The 23,393-nt window shown below is 34.4% G+C and overlaps 1 protein-coding gene and 1 long non-coding RNA gene across 2 annotated transcripts; one reads left to right on the forward strand and one right to left on the reverse strand.

Annotated features, from left to right (window-relative positions):
• Positions 1-8,568: 8,568 nt before the first annotated feature.
• On the reverse strand, positions 8,569-10,078 carry LOC105764550 (probable carboxylesterase 6). The gene has a single exon (XM_012583175.2). The coding sequence runs from the start codon at positions 10,016-10,018 to the stop codon at positions 9,002-9,004; it is 1,017 nt and encodes a 338-aa protein (XP_012438629.1). The 5' UTR covers positions 10,019-10,078; the 3' UTR covers positions 8,569-9,001.
• Positions 10,079-15,351: 5,273 nt separating this feature from the next.
• Positions 15,352-16,274, forward strand: LOC128035358 (uncharacterized). The gene is made up of 2 exons (XR_008191777.1): positions 15,352-15,648; positions 15,749-16,274. It is a non-coding gene; the product is annotated as an uncharacterized LOC128035358 (long non-coding RNA).
• Positions 16,275-23,393: the final 7,119 nt, after the last annotated feature.

A 23,393-nucleotide genomic window follows, 5' to 3' on the forward strand; every position in this document is an offset into this window, starting at 1 on the left:
ATAACAAGGCAAACTTTTTAACTAGATGATTTGTTAAATAGTAATAAAGGGGTTTTTAAACCTAGAAGCGAATTTTTACCAACAAGTCTTATTTTCAAAAGACACTTTGATGTGGCACGCCAGATTCGACCATAACGTCTAGGCCGAGTTTGGGGTGTTACATAGAATTTCTAGACGTGATTATGACGAGAATTACAAGCTTCGAGCTTTTAATTCGAGTTTAAATCATATTGGGTTCGGGTTTTGAGCTTAATTTTTATTATATATTATCTCAATATTGTATTTATCAGTTCTAATCATTTTATTATTTTATTATTTTGAATTTTAATAATTATTAAGTAGTTTAAGTTATTTAGGAGTTTTATGTCAACAAGAAAGTTTAGTTTAAAACCACTTCTTATTTAGATTAATTAAAGTTCTAGTATATTTAAAAGTTTTATTTAGATTTATTTAGTTAGCCTATATATAGGTCTTTGCATTGTACACAAATCATTCAATTCATTATTATTCAACTTCTCTTTTAAGTTTATAAATTCTTTTTGAGTTTCTTTTGGAAGAGTTTTAACAATATTTTCAGATTGTGGGGATCATTTTCAAACTTTTTCTTGCCAAGTTTTCTTTCTTGGAGGAGAAATTAGAGCCGCTTGAAGGGGGTTGTGGATTCTTTATGTTTCCAAGGCTTCTTAGGACTTCTACATACCACGTTCTATCTTTCCATCTATCTTCTTTATTTTCTTCCTTATTGTTTTAATCGTAGATTTATTATTCTATTTTAATTATCTTAGTTATTTATTTTAATTGTTTTATCTGACTTAGATTTGATTGCATTTTAGGTTGTATTAAAATTCAAGTTTCTTTTCGAATGTCTAGAGTCCTAAGTCAAATCTGCGACGTTGACAAATTTTACGATCCACTTCTGCATTCATCCACCTCATTCTTTATCAAGTATTATTTTATAGAGGTTTTAATGTACTTCTTTTTATGGTGGAAAAAAGGCTTATTATGTTATAGTATTAGATAAAAATTGTTGACATTAGATATTATTAATTACCACTAGGTATCACTTAACTACTTGGGCTGACAACTATTTTAAATCCTAAAAAATATTAATTTAGAAAAGGTTTAATGCACACTTTAGTCCTGAAGTATATCGCTTTTTTCACTTTGATTTTTAAAGTTTTTTTAGTTCATTTCAGTCACTAACATTATCAGACGTTTTCAATTTAATCCTTAACGTTATTAGACATTCCTGATTCAATCCTTTAGATGTTAAAAAAATGGCTAGCCAACAATATGTTGCCATGTGTCATACAATGACATCATTGTGATGTCATCATTAGAAAAACCTTAAAAAATTTTAAAATTATAAAAATTTTGTATAAAAATTACAAAATTTATTTAAAAGGAAAAAACTATAAGATTACAAAAAATATAAAATATAAGAAAAATACTAAAGCACGTTTACTAGAGCTTGAACATGAGATCATTGTCTCTTGGAGGAAAACCACTTCCAATAATTATTTTATAATTCACCAACCGAATTTACAATTGGTATATCTTTTAGGTGATAATTTTTTTCAAATTATTTACATAATGAAAAATAAGATTATTTCAATTAATAAATAATAAATTATTAATTTTTCAATCACACACATTTTCTTTAATATTTTTATTTTTAAAAATCTATATATTTTGAAACTAAACACACCCTTAGTAATTTACATTCTCAATCTCCGATGATATTCACCTAACCGTAGCTTATACACAACATGCTATTGATCTTCTTCTTCCAGAAAGAACATTTTCTGAACAATATTTCTTTTAAAGATAATATGAACATTCGTGGTAATAGAGGCTGTAAGGCCCAATATTTGCCCGGCCCGTAATAAATAAACCAATAAAATTTAAAAAGTCCAAAGTCCAAATACATGGGTCCAACATGGCCCAAATCGTTTTCAACCCAATACCCATACAATTGAAACCAAATCTAACCCAGACCCAATTCCTAAAACGGTAGCCCAATTACTATGTGGTCCAACGATGCAAAACAGTTTCAAAAAAACCCTAGCAGCAATGGCTCCCAGCGTCGCAGCAGTAGCACCTCTCTGCTCTCCCTCACACGCGCGCGACACCTTCACACGCCACGTCCACCCTTCATAAGCTGTACTTGCAAGAAGGACAAAGAAACAAAGAAGAGCAGAAATCGACAGCCAATAAAAAAGAAATAAAAAAAAAGAGAAATGTATTTGTAATTTTTATTTTCATTTTATTTTCGGCTATATAAAGTCGTTTTCCAGAATTTGTAAGGGTTACACACAGACGCATTCTGAATACAAAAAAAATTGAAATACCGAAAGGTGATTTCTGGGTTTCTTTTCTTTTTCATTTTGCTGGTTATTAGTTTCATTTTCTTTTCTTTCTTTTTCTGATTTTTGTGTTCATTAATCGATAGTTAAAAGAGAAACAGTAAAAGAAGGGGAGACATACCTGGTGACCGCATCCTCTCTCCCTCCGTCGCCATCGGAGTTGAGTGGGGATCGAAGGGTCTAAGAAGTTGGTTCGTCGAGCGGCGCAGAGGGAGTTTAGGTTTAGTTTTTTTTTAAAGTGGAAGTGTTAGGTTTTTTTTTTTAAGGTTTTATTTTGGTTTTAAACACGGGGCTAAAACATCGCCGTTTGTTGCTAACAGAATATCTTCAAAGCGGCGTCGTTTGACAACCAGATCCAGGCGATGACCCGATCCGGGGTAGGATCCGCGCATACTGGACTAATTGGTCTATTTGCTAAATAGGTCCTTCCGTGTTTACTGGAATTGCGATTTAATTTCTTTAATTGTTTGTAATTTGTACAGCATTTTTGATTCTGTATTCATTTAGATCCAAACTTAAACGGTGCCGTTTCTGTGATTGATTGTGGAATATTCAAGTTTGAGTTTAATTACTGATTTGGTCCTTCAAGGTCTAAATAGATTTCAATTTAATACAAAGTTAGTTTTCCTTTTTTAAAAATTCAACAATATTTTAAATTATAATTAGTCCTACTTTCATATATTATAAAATTTAACATAATTTTTACATTTAACTTTTGATAACATTTTAAATTCACTATTGCTATGGTTTTAAGATATATTAAATTATTATTTTAATTTATTATTGATACTTTTAAATTCATTATATACTGACATTTTGAATCTACTATATATATTTATTTAATTTTTTTCTTTTTGTTCAAATTTTATTTAAGCTCCAATTTTAAATTCATTGATATTTTTATAATTATTGTTATCATTTTTCAAGGTTGTTTTATTATATTTAATTTTTCTTCAAAATGTTTTTAATAAATTGATCCCTATTTTAATTCATTTTCTAAAATTATTTTGATATTTAGTATGATATTGTTTTCAAACTTATTATTAGTACAATGTTTTAAAAAAAACATAATACATTTTTTAAATTATTATCAATATGTTTTAAATTTATCAATATTGTTATAAAATATATATAATATGAAGTTATTTTAGCATACATACGTATATAGAGTATATCAGTAATTTCAGATTACCCTTTTACATAATTTTTATATATAAATGTTTTACATCTTAAACCTTATTTATTTTATTCGTTTTATAGGTTATCAAATTATTAATGTGGATGTTTGTATGATATGATTAAGGTCAATGCTTGTATTTGTCTATTATTCGTTTCGTTGCTTCTAGTTTAAGTTTAAATCGCCATTTATCTTTTACATTTTATGTATCGTTATTCAATCATGTTCCATTTGTAAGATTTGAATTTAATTAAAGCTTATAATCGTTTTATTTCATAATCCTTAAAAAAGCTTGATGTTCATAGGTTCTCGAGAGAATTGTGTTCTAACTTACTGGGCTTCAATTCTTCTCGATGAATTTAGATAATCAAGTGTTCATTTTATTAAAATCATACGATTATTAAAATAAAATTCTTAACATTTCAAAATGTTGGATCCTAACTTACTGGATACGATATTTTGTTATCTCGATTTTAAAATAAAGGCAATATTTGATGTTTAAGAATTTCGAGAAACTGAACCCTAACTAACTGGATTTTGGTTTCTCGAGTCACTTAAATAATCAAATATCCTTCTTAAAACATGTTTTTTTTTAATTTTAAAAGGGACGAATTTAACTTCGAAGATTGAACTGTTGCACTCTAACTCACTGAGTGTGGTGATCTATTTCTTTGAAATAGGTCTGTCCATTTAACCAATTCAATTATTTAAGCTTTCATTTCATGGGATCGTATTTAAAAATCTTTTCAAGTTTCGACACTAAGACATTAAATAATCAATTCGGTACCAATTTTGGGCGTTACGAGGGTGCTAACCCTTTCTCGTGCGTAATCGACTTCCGAACTTATTTTCTCAAAATTCGTAGACCAAAAATTATTTTTAAGGTGATCCGACCACACCATAATAAAAGATTGGTGGCGACTCCATTTTCAAAATTGATTCCCGTTTTTCAAATATAAAAATGGTTTCGACAGAGGCGAAGCTAGAAAATTTGTTGGGACGACATTAAATTGTGTATTAGAAAAAATATAATTTCACCATTTTAATAGCTTATATCTTTATAATTTTTAAAGAATTAAATCAAATTTTATTATTTTGAGAGAGCCAATGTGCAATTTTACTATTATTAATTTAAAATTTTATAAATTATAAAGAACCTAAATGAAAAAAATATTTTAAGGAGGCCGAGACCCTGCCAAACTACGTGACTTCACCACTGAATGGGAATAATATTAAAAAGAATGGATGCTGTAAAAGATAAATTTTGTGAAAATGGGATCAGAGAGTTAATAGTTTCTTTGTAATAAACTACTAGTGTAATTGATGTAATATTTGTAGCAAATTACTGCTTCTTTAAACTAGGTATAATCAACTAATTATCAGGATATAATATATATAAAAATTCTATCAATTATAAATTCTAATTGGTTGCGGTGAAAACTAAAATTGAACTTAGCATCTCAAAATTATTAAGGTATCATAAAACTAATATGTTAAATACTAAAAAGTTAGTATAATAGAGTAATTAAATAAATTTTTTATAAGTAGGTAAGGGTGAGCAAAATTTAATCTTACTCGAAAAATTAAAAAATTTGAATTATTCAAATTAACTCAATTTTTGAATTTCAAATTCGAATAAACTAAATATTAAACCCTTTTATTTCCCTTACCTTCAACCCCCTTTCAAACCCTTCTACTTCCCCCTCAAAAAATTTACTTATCCTAAACCCCCAAATTTTTTTTTCTTTTCCTTAAAACTTTTAGGGTCTGTTTGATTGCCAGTAAAATATTTTCCGTAAAATGATTTCAGGAAAATGTTTTACTTTTCTGTAAAATGATTTCTTGGAAAATATTTTACGGTGTTTGATTGAATCATGTAAAATATTTTTGGTGCATTTATGATTTCGAAATATTTTTCAAAAAATTGTTTTACATATATTGATATATATTAATAAATTTTATACTTTAAATTATTTTTACATATATTGCAATGATTTATTTATAATAATACTCAATTATTAAGCTACAATATTAATCGTTATAAATTGAAAAAATTAATATCAAATAAATTATTTGTAATTGTGTTAAAAAACAAGTATTGAATAATTAAAAAACAAGTTCTTGGAAAATCGATAAATGAAGCAATTTTTACCGAAATGAAGGAAAGAATGAAGGAGGCGATAGAGAGGAGAGCACGGAAAATGTCTTACGGAAATTGAAAGGGTAAGACATTTTCCCTAAAATGTAACCCATTTTCCCTTGTTTTGGAGTTCATTTTCCAAATGGAAAATGTTTTCCGCCAATCAAACGTTGGAAAAGTTGGAAATGATTTTCTGGAAAATCAATTCCTTCAATCAAACAGACCCTTACTTCCTCTTAAACCCGAAAGTTTTTTTCGTATTTATGTCTACTATTTATATTATTGAATTAAATTTCACATTTTGTATTATTTATATTATTGAATTATTTAATCATGCTAGATCTTTATCAATTTCTGTTAAAATTAAATTATTGATGATGCCATAAAATATTCGTGTTAAAATTTTCTCTTGGTATCAATTTCACATTTTATCTTTAAAATAGATTTTATTAAAAATCACATTTTTACATTTAATATATTTTTAATTTCAAAATATATGGTGACAAGAATTGGAAGATAATTGAAGCAACTAAGTAAGCAAATAAGTTAACTCAGATATAAAATATTAATAAATAAATTATGATGGGATGAAAGTTAATAACAAATTTAATTACGGTGGACAAATTTTATTACGGTGGGTGGTAGTAGCTACAAGGACTCAAAGTCATTTTTAAAAAAAAAATTTAACACGAATAAATATATTTGACTCGATTCGATTTGAATTCTATCTCACTCGACTCGATTCGAAAAAAATTCAAATCAAGTTAGGATGATAAAATAAGATTCATCAACTCGATTAGCTCGAAATTTTTTCATTTGATTCGATTTGATTTGATCGAACGCTCACCCCTACTAATTACCAACATAAATATAATAAGGAGTACTAAGCCATGTACTGTGGCATAGTTCTTTAGTAGTTGGCTTCCTGAGGGATAGTATTGCAAGCCTCACTTCCCAACTCATCATTCATATTTTTGTTCGATGAGTGAGTTAATTATAACTACATGAAAATGGGTTTTACTAAAAAAATTTTGGGGTGACAAGATAAAATAAACTTCAATTACAAGCTAATAGTAGTATATGAGATGGATAGCATAACTCATTTGTCTGTCCGCAATTGATCATCAACCTGTGGAGGGGCAACATGATATATTCTCGAGCCTATTGGAAAACCTTTCATCAATCCAGCTCAAATATCAGCAATCGAATTCACCTCTCTTGGTACTTGTTTAAAGACCACTATCCATTTGTGCTTGCATAGTTCTTGGATTTGCACGATCAGATCTCTAGTAAAATGTCCTATGAATTCTTCATGAACACCCTTGATAGCTTGACCACTATCTGTCTCAATAATAACATTATCCCATTTAGCTTCCCAAGCTAATTGGAGGCCATCATAAATGACCCAAAGCTCAACTTGTAGTACACTGCATCTCCCAATACTTCTTCCTATTCCCTACATCCAATTATCATGCTCATCTCGTACCACCGTTGTAGACCATGCAGAACCCAAATTCAGGTTACGAGCACCATCAATATTTATTTTAAAGAAACTGACGGGTAGAGGAGCCCATCTTTCCTTCCTTATTCGAGTCCCATTACTCCCCCTCGAATTTATCTGTCTCTACTTAATGGATATCGCCCACAACCATGAAGAATGGATCAAAGTGATTATATTTTAATAGTCGTCTTGGAACACACACACATTCCGCTGTTTCCAAATTTTCCAACAAACAATCCCAAACAAAGATAGCCAATCTACATCCTGGAAAGTAACATCTAGCTTATTTACCAAGTTAGTAGACAGCCAATTCTCCAATGAGTAAGTGAAAAACCGATCTAAGATTCTCGAGGGGATTAATTGATTCCACACTTCTTTTACCTTAGGACAATCTCGTATTACATGGAGACAAGATTCTTTGGCATTCCCACAAAGCTTACACGAGGGGTCCTCCGACAATCCTCTCATACACTTTTCCGCATTCATAAAGAGACGTTCCTTAAACACCACCCAAATAATGGCGAACACGTTGTGGGGCATCCAATGACCAAATGATCTTCCATTTTGCTTCCTTCAAGTTTAACGAGTTATTTGTAAGCTTGCTATAAGCCTCATTGATGCTAAATTTACCATTAGCTACCTAGCTTGAAATAACATCATCACGACCAGCTAGAGAAGTCGAAGTTAAAATTCCTCCAATATATGATAGAATATCCTCATTTAAAAAGCACCGCAAATACTCCCAATTCCAATTGCCCTCCGCATTCACAACCTCACTAAGCGTAATAGAATCATCCACCAAAAAAGAAACAAACAATGGTTAATAAGCGGCCCCACCTCTAATATCCAACTACCAGTCCAAAATTTTATACGATTCCCGTCACCAACTAATCAAAGAATATTTTGATGCAAAAGGGGCCAAGCCTTGGCGAGGGATCTCCAGACTAAAGAACAGTTACTTTGAAAAATGTCTTTAGGATATTCCTTCAAGAGCTTGTACTTAGAACGGAGTACCCTTACCCACAGAGCTTGCTTTTTGGCTAGGAGATTGAATCCCAACTTAGGCAAAAAGGATTCATTTTGTTCCTTAAGTCTTCGAATACCTAATCCCCCATTAGGCAAAGGTTGACAACAATCTCCCCACTTTACCAAAGTCGATTTTTGAGAGGCTTCAGAACTCCCCAAATAAATCATTGGGTAATTTTCTCAATTTCTACATAAATACTAGACAGGATTTTCAAAATTTGCATAAAGTAATTAGAAATCGACAATAAAACTGACAGAGCTAAAGTTATACGTCCCGCCACAGAGAGTATTTTCGCATTCCAATTATCCAACTTTCGTCTAACTTTGTCCACTACGAATTTAAAACTTCTAGGCAAAGGAAGAAAACTTTTAGGCAATTTTCCGCGTTCAATGTTTAAGACGTTCAAGTTACATTTTTCTCGAAGAATTAATAATTATATCCATCTATCACAAAAAGGATGAAAAGACTATACATATATAAATGTATGGAATTTGAGGCCGGCCAGCTCTAGATAAAATTATATCTGAGTGCTTATTACTGTGCAATCGGTCTTTCTTTGATGTTCTTTTTAAATCTATCGAACCGCATACATATCCATCAATCAAACCAAAAAAATAGCTTTTCTCCACCACTTTAAAGCTATATCTGTTAATTATACTTGTCTATATACACAGTATTTAGAGATGTGCGCTGCATGCATTTCCTCGTCAGCAGTACTAGCTATGGGGTTTGGGACAATTGCAGACAACTAAACGAAAAAGTTGGGAAATGAATTTACACAAGACCATAATCACCGATTAACGAAGGCCTTGACACGAGCTATCATTTCATTTGTTCGAGATTGTGATAGTCGAGACTTGCTAAGAACCTGAAATGCATGGCCAACACCTTTATATAAAACATGCTCCACCTTCTTCCCTGCTTTACCCAAGGCAGCACAAAACTCCAGGTTCCTATCTCTCAATATGTCCATCTCTGATATGCACACTAAGGTAGGCAAAAGCTTCATCTCCTCCATTTTTGCTGACCCTTTTCCCAATGGATTACACCATGGATGGTCACGGTTGGTGCCACATGGCAATGCTAATCGCCAATATGTATCCGAAGCTGGTAGGCTGAGGGCAGAGCGAGGAGATTGGACCATATTCTTTTCGGAATTTGTACGGGCTTCGCCTCCGAAAAACGGTTGTATTAAGATAGTACCTTTAAGAGTCAAAGGGTAAAGATTCTTTGAATTAAGCCTCGTTGTCACATTATGTGCAATATTAGCACCAGCACTATCACCGGCTAAGAAGACGCTACACAAATTGCACTGCTTAGACCACCATTCACTGGACCCCTTTAGTGCTTCCTGTTTTAGCCACATAAGACACTTCACCCCATCTTCGTAAGCAGCAGGAAGTGGGTTTTCCGGCGCTAAACGATAGTTAATAGAGACGATCAAGCAACCAGCTTTGGCGGCTAGTTTTCCTAGAAACTCGTGGTAGCAACTCCAAGCAGCAGAACCAGCACAAAACCCTCCCCCATGGAAGTAAACCACCAAAGGGAGCTTCCAGTTTGACTTTGGAACATAAAAACGTGCCCAAACATTTGTGAAGTTGTCGATGACAAAGTCTTTCGTTGTCACACCCAACTCTGGAGGCAATGCTGGGGTAACATATGGGACAATCTGTGGTCTTTCCACATGTCCATCTTTGTACACTTTAATCAGCCCTTGAATTTCTTCTTTCACAGGCACAGCTCCATGTTGATTTGAGCCTCTCCCAATCTGTAGGCTTAAACTTGGATCCATTGCAATGGTAGCCATTCTTCTTATTCTTCTTCTTCTCGCACAAGTTATATATGTTAAACAAGTAATAGATTGGGATTCTTGGTTATATTTTAGACAGCTTATATAGGAAAACAAGATAGAATAAAGCGAGAGGGGTGGTTAGATTAGAATATGAAAGGAGAAGATAGATGTTGTCCCATAATTCACTGCCAAGTGGGAAATTGGGTACTAGCCACATGTCTTCACGTGGAACCAAAGCGTGTGGGGGTCAGAGTCGAGCCAACGTTTTTGCTGAATTGTGGGATGCTTTGACTCATCTTCGTTGTAAAGCACTTTCAATCTTGGTGGGTTGTTTGTGAATTATAGCTTTATTTGGGGCCACAACACTTTGTTTTTTTAAATTAGTAAATATTATATATGTATTTTTTGAAAGGTAGTAAATATTATATTAATTGAAGATATTATTATATGCAATAAATAACCTTAAATAACATTTTATTCTATATCAAAATCCAAACATAAAATACATCTATCTAAGGTTTGAACAAATTCTGGTCGACTTAATTACGAAGGAAAAACATGTGATTTTGACGTAGCTATGATTAATTATTTACATAAAGGGCTTTTGGTCATCCCACTTTCAATATTATTAATTAAAACAGAAGTCAAAGGAGGCCTCTAGTCTTTTTTTATTTTAATATTGTTTCTCATACTTCACCATTCCATAGCTATACCTATTAATCATTTCACATTGGAATCCATCCTCTCGATGGGTAATTTCAGTGTCTCATCTCCACTACCTTTGCAAGACCCTTAGAGCCGTCACCCACTAAAAGAATGACATACATTGAACTTTATGTCACAAATTCTAGGTCTAAAATACATAATCATAATGCCGGGGACTTGCGGAGGGCTTGAAGCTTAAAATGTGAGCGAGCTAGAATGTACTCCTTTTATTTTAGGCACAATCTAAGTGCAAGGGGGGAAGTTCTGGGGGGGTTGAAGGACTGAGATAGATATTGAAGCACTATCGATGGTATCATAGAAGCATATGTATAGGCCGGCAATATGTAAAGGAAAGTTTACTTTAGAAAATGAGGCCTAATATTGTTGACGAATTGAGAGACATGTGATGTAGTGGAGTCAAAAACAACATCGTCCAAACTTTTGTAGGTTGCCTCCCAATAGCATCTTTTCAAGGCAAAGTGTACGTGTTTTATTAATGGCACGAATTATTTTATTTTATTTTTCTATAATTTCTCTAAAAAATTATTTTATGATTTCTTTCTATCTTGTCGTCGATTGATCCTATCAATTAAATAAATTATATTATTTTTTCATCTCATACATACCGTTAGATAAAATTTTCTAAATCGTTAACATTTTTTTACAGTAGAAGATCAAATTTTAAAATATTATATATATACCTTAGCTTTATATTTGAAAATGTTAGTTTTAATTTATCAAAATTTTTATATAACGACATTTAAGATAATTTTTATATTTATTCCTCAATTGTTTTGCTAAAAGACTATTGAAAATTTAATTAAACATTTTCAAGAATTTAAAAGATTCAAAACACGTTTTAAATGAGTTTTATACTAAATGTTTTTAAGTTGATTCCAAGTAGTTTTAAAGAGTTTAAGATGGTTTTAAAATAATTTAGTGACTAGGTATTGATACATAGCTAAGTATTGATACCAAAAGTCTATGTATCAATACCTAGCATTAAAATATCGATGCCTTAGGTATCAGTACCTTGGGAAGCCTGTAGTCATAAACCATTCCAGAGGGGGAAATAAATCGATATACGTTCTTGAGGTATTTGAGGTATCGATACCTAACCCAAGTGTACCAATACCATGTTTTTTTGTAATGTTTATATTTCTTAAAGGTTCCGGTACCCCCTATAGAGGTATCGCAACCACTAGCTGCATGCAGGGAACTTTTTCTACATTAATTTCACTTTGCAATGACTATATTTTGCCTCCAACGACTCCAAATGGTTACAAATCAATTCTTTGATATATACAAACACATCAAGAACACTATAGGAGAAAAGAGATCAATATCCAAGCTGAAAATCAAGAGAAAATTAATTAGATATTTATTTTCTTCATCTTTCTCCTGTAAGTAGTCTGTGGTGCTTCATTGCAAAATCTTTGTATTAATTATTTGTGAGCCCAAATATTGTGAACCCATACATTTGAGAGGTTTTATTTGTATACTCAATTTCATCAATTATGAATGGGAAGGTTTCTAGTCGAGCCGCAAAAATCGTAAAAATTAAACAGATTCTAATTTAGCTTTGAAAATTAGGGAAAATGTTATTAGCCTTAGCAAAAGATAGAGATTAGGGAGTTGTAAGGATCCTATATATTATCTTGAAAGGTATCGATTCAAGTTAATAAATTGGGAAAACCTAGTCAAGCAAGGCTAATGTAGTGGAGGTACACAATTAAGGCGGAACTACTATAAATCGAATGTATAAAGTTTTTTTACTCTCTTTTAACTTTTAGAATAAAATTTTAAAATTTAATTCACCCATCTTAATATTTTTGAGCACAACAGAAAATAATTGATGGGTTTTTGTATATAATATATTTATTATAGAATATTTTCAAATAAAAATTAAGAGTGAAATTTTCATTAGGAAGGAAAGTAAAATTTTCACCTTCCTTTAATTCTATGGATCGGTGGAAGTATATATGAAGTTTTCCGACAATCCCACACGGCATCTGATGCATCTCTAGTCTCACGCTTTCACAGGACCATGCTCTCACTATTTTCTTCCATTGAACAAACACCAAGTTAAACTTCTAATTAAAATTGTGTGCTATATATACTAATAAGAAGAAGAAATAAAAACTAAATAAATAAAAGAGGGAAAGCAATGTAGGTCAGATTAGTCATTAGTCTTTCATGGTCATCCTTGTTCATATTTTAGTTAAAAGATTTCTTTTAATCCGGAGGGTTCTAACCATTAACCTTTCTTCTACAAAAGGTAGTGACCTCTTTGAAGGGGCACTTAAGCATCAAGAGGTGCACTATATATAGGCCCCAAATTAGAGTTTAGAATGGAATTCATTCAAACTTTGTTTTTTTTTTTTGGTTTCATACTTCTCTTTCTCTTGTTCTGACTTAAGAAGAATTGAAAGTGTAATATATAGAGTATTTTGTTCAAGTAAAGGTATTATATCGTAAAATAAAATTTCATGATAATTCTGTATGCGGTAGAAAAATAATTAGTCTTAAGAAAATTTTTAATGCATTGCTTAATTTCTATTTTTCAGTTCCTACTATATACATAAAATAAATCAAGAATAGTTATTATCATGTATTTCCAATTTCACAGGTGCAAGCTGTCAACATTGAGGGACTTAATAGGTTCAATGAGTTCAATTATAAATAATGGAGAATAAAGATATTCTTCCAATTAAGTATAACGAAAGTTGGTTAGGTGTTTTTTCCGCTATATCTAGGTGATGCATCCAAAAATGGAGAACTTATTGAATGCCAAAAGAAATGGATCGTGGATGATTTTGAACGCTTCTAAATGCTGTAGCGACCTAAAAATTTTGGCACTAGGCGCTAGTCGAAGTGATTATTGAAAATTTGAAAATTGAATCTCGATTTTATTTGAAAAAGGAGTCGCCACCGATCTTTTTTCTAGGTGTGATCGGACATCTACAAAATCCTCCTTTTTTTAGAAAACTTTATTTTTAAACTTTTCTAAAAAGAGGTAATTTTAGGTCTGCGTGAAAATCCAGAAAAAATTAGGGTTCGGGAGTCGGTTACGCGCGAGGAAGGTATTAGCACCCTCACGACGCCCAAAATTGGTATCTCGTTAAACGCGTGTTGTCTTCATTTTCAAAAATACGAGTTCAATTTAATATTAGTCGTGATCCGATTAAAGCACGAGAATTTTAAAGCACAACAACTTTTTCTTTTTTTTTTTGAAAACACAATTTTTTTTTTAAATACAAGCATTTTAGAAACACGAAACTCTTTTTTTTTTTTAAAAACGAAAATTTTGAAACACGAGATTTTTTTAGGAAACACAAATTTTCTTTTTGAAACACGAAAATTTTTAAAACACAAAATTTTTTTTTGAAAACATAATATTTTTGATAAAATACGAAACACGAGGATTTTTTTTTGAAACACGAAAATTTATGAAACACGGTCAATTTTTTTGAAAACACGAAAATTTTTGAAAGACGGGATTTTTTTGAAAACACGGAAATTTATGAAACACGGAATTTTTTTTGAAAACAAGAAAATTTTCGAAATACGAGACTTTTGAAAACAAGGAAAATTTTTTGAAAACACGACAATTTTTGAAACACCGGAATTTTGAAAACACGAAGATTTTTGAAACACGAAAATTTTTTGAAAACACGGAAACACGAAAATTCATCAAATACGGGAATTTTTTTTGAAAACACGATAACATCAAAAAAAATTCACGAGAGTTTTTTTGAAACACGAAAAATTTTTTTGAAACACGAAAATTTATGAAACACGGTCAATTTTTTTGAAAACACGAAAATTTTTGAAAGACGGGATATTTTTGAAAACACGGAAATTTATGAAACACGGAATTTTGTTGTAAACAAGAAAATTTTTGAAATACGAGACTTTTGAAAAGAAGGAAAATTTTTTATTCACGAGAATTTTTGAAACACGAAGATTTTTTGAAAACACGGAAATTTTGAAAACATGAATTTTTTTTTGAAACACGGGAGATTTTATTATTATTATTTTGAAACACGAGAAATTTTGAAAGCATGAAAACTTTTGGAACTCGATTATTTTTTTTAAAAAGTACCGTATTTGACACGAATCAATGATATCCACCCCTACATGGCGATGAAACAATCGAATTAGTGTTAAATCGATTCAACTTAATATTTAATCGTGATTCTATTGAAACACGAGAACCCTATTTTTTAAAAATATTTTTTGAAATTTTCTATTTTAAGAAGGGCACTCGAATTTAACAAAATCGATGATATTCACCCAACATAGCGATGAAATCAACGATTTAATGTTAAATTGCTCGTCGCATTTATGCGTTAAAATCATCTAAATTACAAGATTCTAAATGCAATACTTTAAAAATAAAATGTCAAAACATTAAAATGAGACAATATTAAAATATTTAGACAAAATAAAGAGACCAAGAATTTACCAAAACCCAAAATTATGGGCTGCACAATATTTTTGGGCCTTTTCTTTTTTTCTAGTTTTTTGTGTTGGGCTGCTGTTACTGGGCTGCCAAGGAACTAGGCCGAAGCTGCTGGGCTGGAGCTACTGGGCTGCAGCTGCTGGACTACTGCACTGGGCCGAATCTGTTGCTACTGGATTGGGCTGCGCTGGGCCTGGCCTGCTGCCTGGCTGCTGGAGTGGCCTGCTGCCTGGCTGTTGGGTTGTTCTGCTGCGCATGGGCTGGCCTGCTGGTGGTGAGCTGCTGGTGGCCTACCAAAAAATGGCCTGCTGTTTTTATTTTTACTTTTATTTTTTCTTTCTTATTCTCTCTTTTTCTTTTTTTCTCTCTTCTTCTTCTCTTAACTTTCTTTTTTTCTCCTTCGGCAGCACTCCCCTTTTTATCGCCGGTGACGTCTCTCCACCTGGTGCGACGGCCGGCGGTGGCGTGCACGGAGGTCTCCTCTTCCCCTCCCTTTTTCCCTTTTCCTTTTTCTTCTTTGCTTTTCTTTTTTTTTCTTTTGCTTGCTGTTTTCTTTTTGTTGCTTTGCTTTGTAGGCGTTGACGGTGGTGGTGGTGTCACGGTGGCGGTTCGGCGACGGCGATGGTTGCGGGAGGAGGCTTTGGGCCGGATTTGAGAGCTCTTTTTTTTGAAATTTCTTTGCTCTTTTTTTTCTTTTCTTGGTTGCCAAAAAAAAATCCCCCTCTTTCTCTCATATTCCTCTTTTTAAATCCATCAATTTTTGTTTCTTTCTCTTTGTTTTTAGGTGGCAGAGGAGGAGGGAGGCCATGCATTGGGGTGGCAGGCGTGGCGAGCGGGGCACGCAAAAATGCTGGTTGGGGGCAGTCTTGTCATGCTCAGAAGGACTAAATTGTAAAGGGTGTAAAGTTTCTGGGGTAAAAGTGGAATTTTAGCAAAAATATGGGGTTAAAATGTAATTTTTGAAAAATTTAGGGGCTAAAATGTAATTTAGAAAAGTTTAGGGGTAGATATGTAAATTTGAGAAAGTTTAGGGGTTGAAATGTAATTTAGAAAAGTTTAGGGGCCCAAAAATGTAATTTATATTTTTTGTATTTTTCAAAATTTCATTATGACTATTTTATTAATATTTAAAAAATTTAAAATGGGCTAAAACAATTCCAAAATTAAATCTTAATGGGCCGATCATTGGGCCCATACGAGACCAAATACTCGAAATTCAACGGGCAAAATTCAATGATTACAATGCCTCTTTGCTCATCTCTGTGAAATGTGGATAGAGCAAAGACTTAAAAATCTTGAATTTTGCTCGATTGTCTAATTTTTATATTTTTGAAAGCCTCAAATTGAAAAAAAGCTTGGTGTGTGATCCGAAGTTCAACTCATTTTTCCGATTATAAGTTGACCTTTGAAAAGAAAAAGAAGAAAAAAAGAAAAAAAAATTAAAAAATACCTCAGCTTGACTCGAGGCTCAACTCACCTCTCGGATTATGAGTTGATTTTTTTTTTTTTTGAAAACATAAATTGAAAATACCTCAGCGTGACCTGAGGCTTAACTCACCTCTCGCATTATGAGTTGATTTTGAAAATGAAAATTGAAAATACCTCGGCATGTGACCCGGGCTCAACTCACCTCTCGCAATATGAGTTGATTTTTTTGAAAAGCAGAAATTTAAAAGAAATACCACGACATGTGACCCGAAGCTCAACTCACCTCTCGCAATATGAGTTGATTTTGATTTTTTTTTTAAAAGTAGTAATTGAAAAATACCTCGGCGTGTGACCCGAGGCTCAACTCACCTCTCGCAATATGAGTTGATTTTTTTGAAAAACAGAAATTTAAAAAAAAATACCACGACATGTGACCCGAAGCTCAACTCACCTCTTGCAATATGAGTTGATTTTTTTGAAAAAACAGAAATTTAAAAGAAATACCTCGGCATGTGACCTGAGGCTCAACTCACCTCTCGCAATATAAGTTGAAATTTTTTTTTTGAAAAGTAGTAATTGAAAAATACCTCGGCGTGTGACCCGGGGCTCAACTCACCTCTCGCAATATGAGCTGATTTTTGAAAAACAGAAATCGAAAATAATTCTTGAAAGAATCAGGGTTTCAGAAACATCAGGTGAAACTAAAGCCTTCTTCTTCGTTGATTCTGTGTAGCTTTTTCCCAAAATTCCTTGCTCTATTGGTATACCTGTATATGTCATGTATGATGTTATTATGATATGCACATGTTTGTCTTAAATGCTTTTGTGTCTAAATGATCATGTCATGCACCCTGGGCTGTTTATCACGTGCCCCACTTTTGATTTTCGTGAGGATCTGCATTCATTTCCTCGATTCTTGACTTTCTCTCAGGTTTTGTGCCCATCTCCAAGTTTGTTGAGTGACCCACATTTCCTCGTATATCACCCTCTTGCCCCCTCGTTGAACTTTGTTCTTGCTTCAGGGTCCTTGTATTTATCAAATTCTCATCCAGGTAATGCTCAACATTCCTTTTGTTTAGAGTATGTCATCTTACCATTTATCAGTTAAATGAATCAAACACGAGATGCATGAAGAATGATAAAGTAGGCATGAAAGAAATACCTCATATTCAAATTATTTCAAAAGCAACAAAGAAAATTAGCAAGGAATAGTTCAATAAAGAAAGCATCACAAAGAAAGGAAAATGAATCCAATGGCTACAAATGCTTTAGATATCCAACGCATGAACTTCTCCACGTTTCTTCGTCCTGGATCTTTTCCGAGCACGGTTTCTTGTATAGAAGATTTCAAGCTTCTGAGAATGCTTCAAATATTGTAATCTCACCATTCGACTCCCCGTTCAGGTCGTCTTGCTCCTTAAGTCCGAATCTGCTTCATTAGGACGCCCTTTCGGGTTTTCATCCTAATCCTTTTGTTTATCAAGACGCCATTTTCGGGTTTTCATCTTGATTTTTCTTTTTCTTTTTTCTTTTTTCTTTTTTATTTTTTTTGTTTTTTTTGTTGTTTTTTTTGTTTTTTTGTCTACTTTTTTTTAAGCATAATATTTCTTCACAGCATCTGAGTTCACTGGATTAGGTAATTCTTTCCCATCCATCTCAGTGAGAATCAGAGCTCCTCCTGAGAATGCCTTTTTTACAACGTATGGCCCTTTCCAATTTGGCGACCATTTTCCTCGAAAGTCTTTTTGTATCGGGAGGATCTTTCTTAAAACGAGCTCCCCTTCATGAAATTCTCTTGGCCGCACCTTTTTGTCATGGGCTGTGATCATTCTTTTCTGATACATCTGTCCATGACAAATCGCCTTCAAGCGTTTCCCTTCAATAAGGTTTAGCTGATCATATCGAGCTTGAACCCACTCTGATTCTTCTAACCTTGTCTCCATCAAGACGCGCAGGGATGGGATCTCTACTTCGATAGGCAGAACGGCTTCCATCCCATAGACCAGAGAAAAAGGCGTTGCCCCCGTAGACGTCCGTACCGAGGTGCGATATGCGTACAAAGCGAATGGCAGCTTCTCGTGCCAGTCTTTATATGTCTCAGTCATTTTCCCGATAATCCTCTTAATGTTCTTATTAGCCGCTTCCACTGCTCCGTTCATCTTTGGGCGATAGGGCGAAGAATTATGATGTTTTATCTGGAATTGCTCACATACTTCATTCATCATCTTGTTGTTCAAATTTAAAGCATTATCTGAAATGATTCTTTCAGGCAGACCATATCGACATATAATCTCCTTTTTTAAGAACCTCTGATCGCGACCTTTGTCACATTAGCAAACGAAGTGGCTTATACCCATTTTGTGAAGTAGTCTATAACCACAAAGATGAATCAATGCCCATTGGAAGCTTTCGGGGAAATTGGCCCTATAACATCCATGCCCCACATAGAAAAAGCCCACGGAGAAGTCATGACACGAAGGGGCGACGGAGCTGCATGAATTTTGTCGCCATAAATTTGACATTTGTGGCACTTTCGTGCGTAACCAATGCAATCCCTTTCCATCGTCAGCCAATAATAACCAAGTCTCATAATCTGCCTGGCCATGGTGAAACCACTGGCATGTGTTCCACAAATTCCTTCATGAACCTCTTCAAGTATCTTTCTAGCTTCAACAGTGTCTACGCACCTCAGGAGCACTTGATCTTTTCCCCTTTTGTATAGAATATCCCCGTCAATAACAAATCCAATCGCCATTCTCCTAATTGTTCTTTTGTCATTCTCGTTTGCTTGCTCGGGGTACCTTTGATTCTTGATATACTCCAAGATATCATGGAACCATGGTCGTCCATCTGACTCCTCCTCAATACTAAAGCAGTGTGCGGGGGTCTCATATATACTCATTTGGATGGGCATTATCTCAGTTTCTCTGTTTGCCTTGAACATCGAAGCCAAGGTGGCTAGGGCATCAGCCAGTTGGTTCTCCTCTCGTGGAAAGTAGTTAAAAGTCACTTTATAGAACTCCTTGATCAGCTCTGCAACGAGATCATGATATTTGACTAATTTTGGATCTCTCACTTCCCAATCTCTACGAATTTGATAAATGACTAATGCCGAGTCCCCTGTACCTCTAAAATTTTGATTTTCTCTTGATAGTCGCACGAAGTCCCATGATGCAAGCCTCATATTCCGCTATATTATTTGTACGTAAGAAATTCAATCTAGCAAGAAAGCGGTAATGGTCCCTTCAGTGACACTAAGACTGCTCCTATCCCATGCCCCAATGCATTTGATGCACCATCAAAGCTCATCTTCCATGACTTTCCTTTTGATGACTCGCCTCTTTTTCCGAAATGCACATCAAATCTTCATCCTGAAACTCAAATCTCAAAGGCTCAGATTCTCTCGTTGTTCGACTTGCCAAGAAGTCAGCTATTGCGCTTCCTTTTATCGACTTTTAGCTCACATATACAATGTCATACTCAGTCAATAGGATCTGCCATCTGGCCATTCTCCCTGAGAGTGCAGGTGACTCCATCATGTACTTTATTGGGTCCAGTTTTGAAATTAACCATGTCGTGTGATACAGCATGTATTGCCTGAGCCTTCGAACCGTCCAAATCAATGCACAACAAAACTTCTCAATTGAAGGGTACTTTGCCTCATATTCTGTGAACTTCTTGCTGAGGTAGTAAATTACCTTCTCTTTTTTCCCCGACTCATCATGTTGTCCCAGTACGCAACCCATTGAGTTTTCAAACACGGTCAGGTACAATATTAAGGGTTTTCCAGGGGTCGGCGGTACTAGCACAGGAGGATTAGATAGATACTGTTTTATCTTGTCGAAGGCCACTTGGCACTCCTCGTTCCATTCTCCCGGATTACGTTTTCGAAGGAGTCGAAAAATTGGGTCACACTGATTGGTAAGTTGAGCAATGAATCGAGCAATGTAATTCAACCTTCCTAAAAAACCTCTGACTTTCTTTTGTGTACGCGGGGGAGGCAATTCTTGTATAGCTTTTATCTTATCTGGATCAACCTCGATACCTCTTTCACTAACAATGAAACCTAGCAGTTTTCCTGAGGTAGCCCCAAATGTACATTTGGCCGGGTTAAGCTTCAACTGGAACTTTCTTAATCTTTTAAACAGCTTCCTAAGACTCCCAACATGCTCTCTTTCTTCCCGAGATTTGGCAATCATACCATCGACATAAACTTCTATTTCTTTGTGCATCATATCATGGAATAACGTCACCATGGCTCTCTGATATGTTGCCCCAGCATTCTTTAATCCGAACGGTATTACCTTGTAGCGTAGGTTCCCACATTGTTATGAATGTAGTTTTCTCCATGTTTTCGGAGCCATCTTTATCGATTATATCCCGAGAAACCATCCATGAAAGAAAAAGAGAATGCTTTGTCAGATTATCCACCAAAGTGTTGATGTGCGGTAAAGGAAAGTTATCCTTAGGGCTTGCTTGATTCAGATCACGATAATCCACGCACATTCGCACTTTGCCATCTTTCTTCTAAGACTGGACTATATTAGCTACCCATTCGGATACTTTGAGACTTGTAGGAAGCCAAGATCAAATTGTTTCTTGACTTCTTCTTTTATCTTTAACAAGATTTCGGTCTCATCCTTCTTAATTTCTCTGAACGGGCTTGCATTCGGTTTCGGTGGGAGCTTAGAACCACAATATCCGTGTTCAATCTCGCATATCCCGATAAGACCAGCAAACACATCCTTGTATTCATGGAGCAAGGCGATCAAATCTTGCCTTGTGTTTTCTGAAATGGAAGTCTCAATCTTCACTTCTTGTTTCTCTTCTTCTCTCCCCAAGTTCACTACCTCAACAGATTTTTGATGGGGTAGGATTTGTTTCTCTTTTTGTTCCACCATTCTCAGTAAGTCAGGAGACGAGACACAATCTTCAACATTTTCGTCAGCTTCGAATTCTCCTAAACAAATAACCTTCTCAAAATTGATTTCAGGATTCATAACGGGATTATTCATGCCATTGATATCTGAACACCTGAAAGGTGAATGGAAAAAGGCTATAGAAGAGTATTGAGGTATTGTAATCAACACACAATGATATGAGATGATATGAGACATATGCCAGAAGAGGATATGAACAGAAGGAGTAGTCGCAAAGTTAATGAAAAGAATATGACAATATAAAACAAAATGCATCTTCATTAATGTTCATTGAAATGATAAAGAGCAAACATAAGCTCTTACAAAAGGAACCTTATTGTTTAAGGACACACAAAATGAAGGGTTAACATTGAGCATTACTCTTAAGGGGACTTAAAAACTACAAGGAGGTCCTCAGTAGTCCAGTTGTTCAAAACATATCCTGGAGGACAAGGGCGTATCATTGAAGCATTCTTAATTTCATCACTCTCATTGTCAACAGCATTTAGGCTGATATTCTGAAGACCCTTTTCAATCAATAATGTGACTTGCGGATTGTCCCGCCCTGGGTACATCACTCATGCTGATGTAAATGTTCTTGACATAGGAGGATACGCCAACGGCTCCCATTCTAAATCCTGGCCTGAAGCTCTTGCGATTCTTCTTTCTCGATCTTTCTGCAATTGTTTCCTTCTTTGATGTATATCTGGCTTGAACCCCAAACCGTATCGACCCTTATGGTGCGTTGGTTTCAAAGCTCTAACCTTCCCTTGTTGATATTTTCCCAAACATTTCCTCGCTCGAGCTCCTTTTCCCACAGTCAGCTTAATTCCCATTTTGGTATTCCTTGACAGTTTGGGAATGGGGATCTTATTCCCTTCAGCAACAAATACCGCATTAATAAATTCCAACGAGCGAAAAGAACATTCTACAGCATCTTCGCTTACTTTGATGTAGGGTGTATCAGCAGAGATCGATGCAACGATGTCTTCTTCACCATCGACAATAATCAAGCGGCTATCCATGATGAACTTTACTTTTTGATGGAGAGACGATGGAACCGCCCCAGCAGAATGGATCCAAGGTCTTCCTAAGAGGTAATTGTACGAAGGCGTGATGTCCATGACCTGGAACTCGATATCATATACACATGGCCCCACTTTTAAAGGAATTTCGATCTTTCCCATGACTTCTCGCCGTGTCCCATCAAATGCCCTTACTACAGAATGACAAGGCCTCAGATAGGACATATTAACCGGCATCCTAGAAAGCGTGGCCAAAGGCATAACATTGAGTGCCGATCCATTATCGATGAGCACATTTGGTAATATGTAACCTTTGCAATTGGACGTGATGTGCAATGCTTTTACGGAGCTCCTACCATTTGGCGGTATTTCGTCATCACTAAAAGAGATAAAATTATCTGCATTCAGATTATTTACCCACCTATCAAGCTTTTCCACAGATACATTGTTCGCCACATAAGCTTGATTTAACACTTTTAGCAAGGCGTTTCGATGTGGCTCCGAGTTCAACAATAGAGATAGTACTGAGATTCGGGCCGGCTGCTTGTTTAATTATTCTACAACGCTATATTCACTGTGCTTAATAAACTTTAAGAACTCATGTGTTTCCTCCTCATTCACAGCCTTTTTAACTTCTTGCTCAAGTTGTGTTTCAACATCATCCTCAACCTCATACATTGGTGCTTTTCCTTTTTGGCTCGGGCCAGCAACCTTCTTCTTTGGTTCAACTGTCTCGGGAGAATAACACCTTTCGCTGCGAGTGAAATGTCCTACTTCACTAACATCTTCATTCATAACTTTTGATTCTTCCCCTTCAGGCACAATGATATTGACATCATACTTCCACG

Source organism: Gossypium raimondii, chromosome 12 (assembly GCF_025698545.1).
Source record: "Gossypium raimondii isolate GPD5lz chromosome 12, ASM2569854v1, whole genome shotgun sequence".
Classification (NCBI taxonomy): domain Eukaryota; kingdom Viridiplantae; phylum Streptophyta; class Magnoliopsida; order Malvales; family Malvaceae; genus Gossypium; species Gossypium raimondii.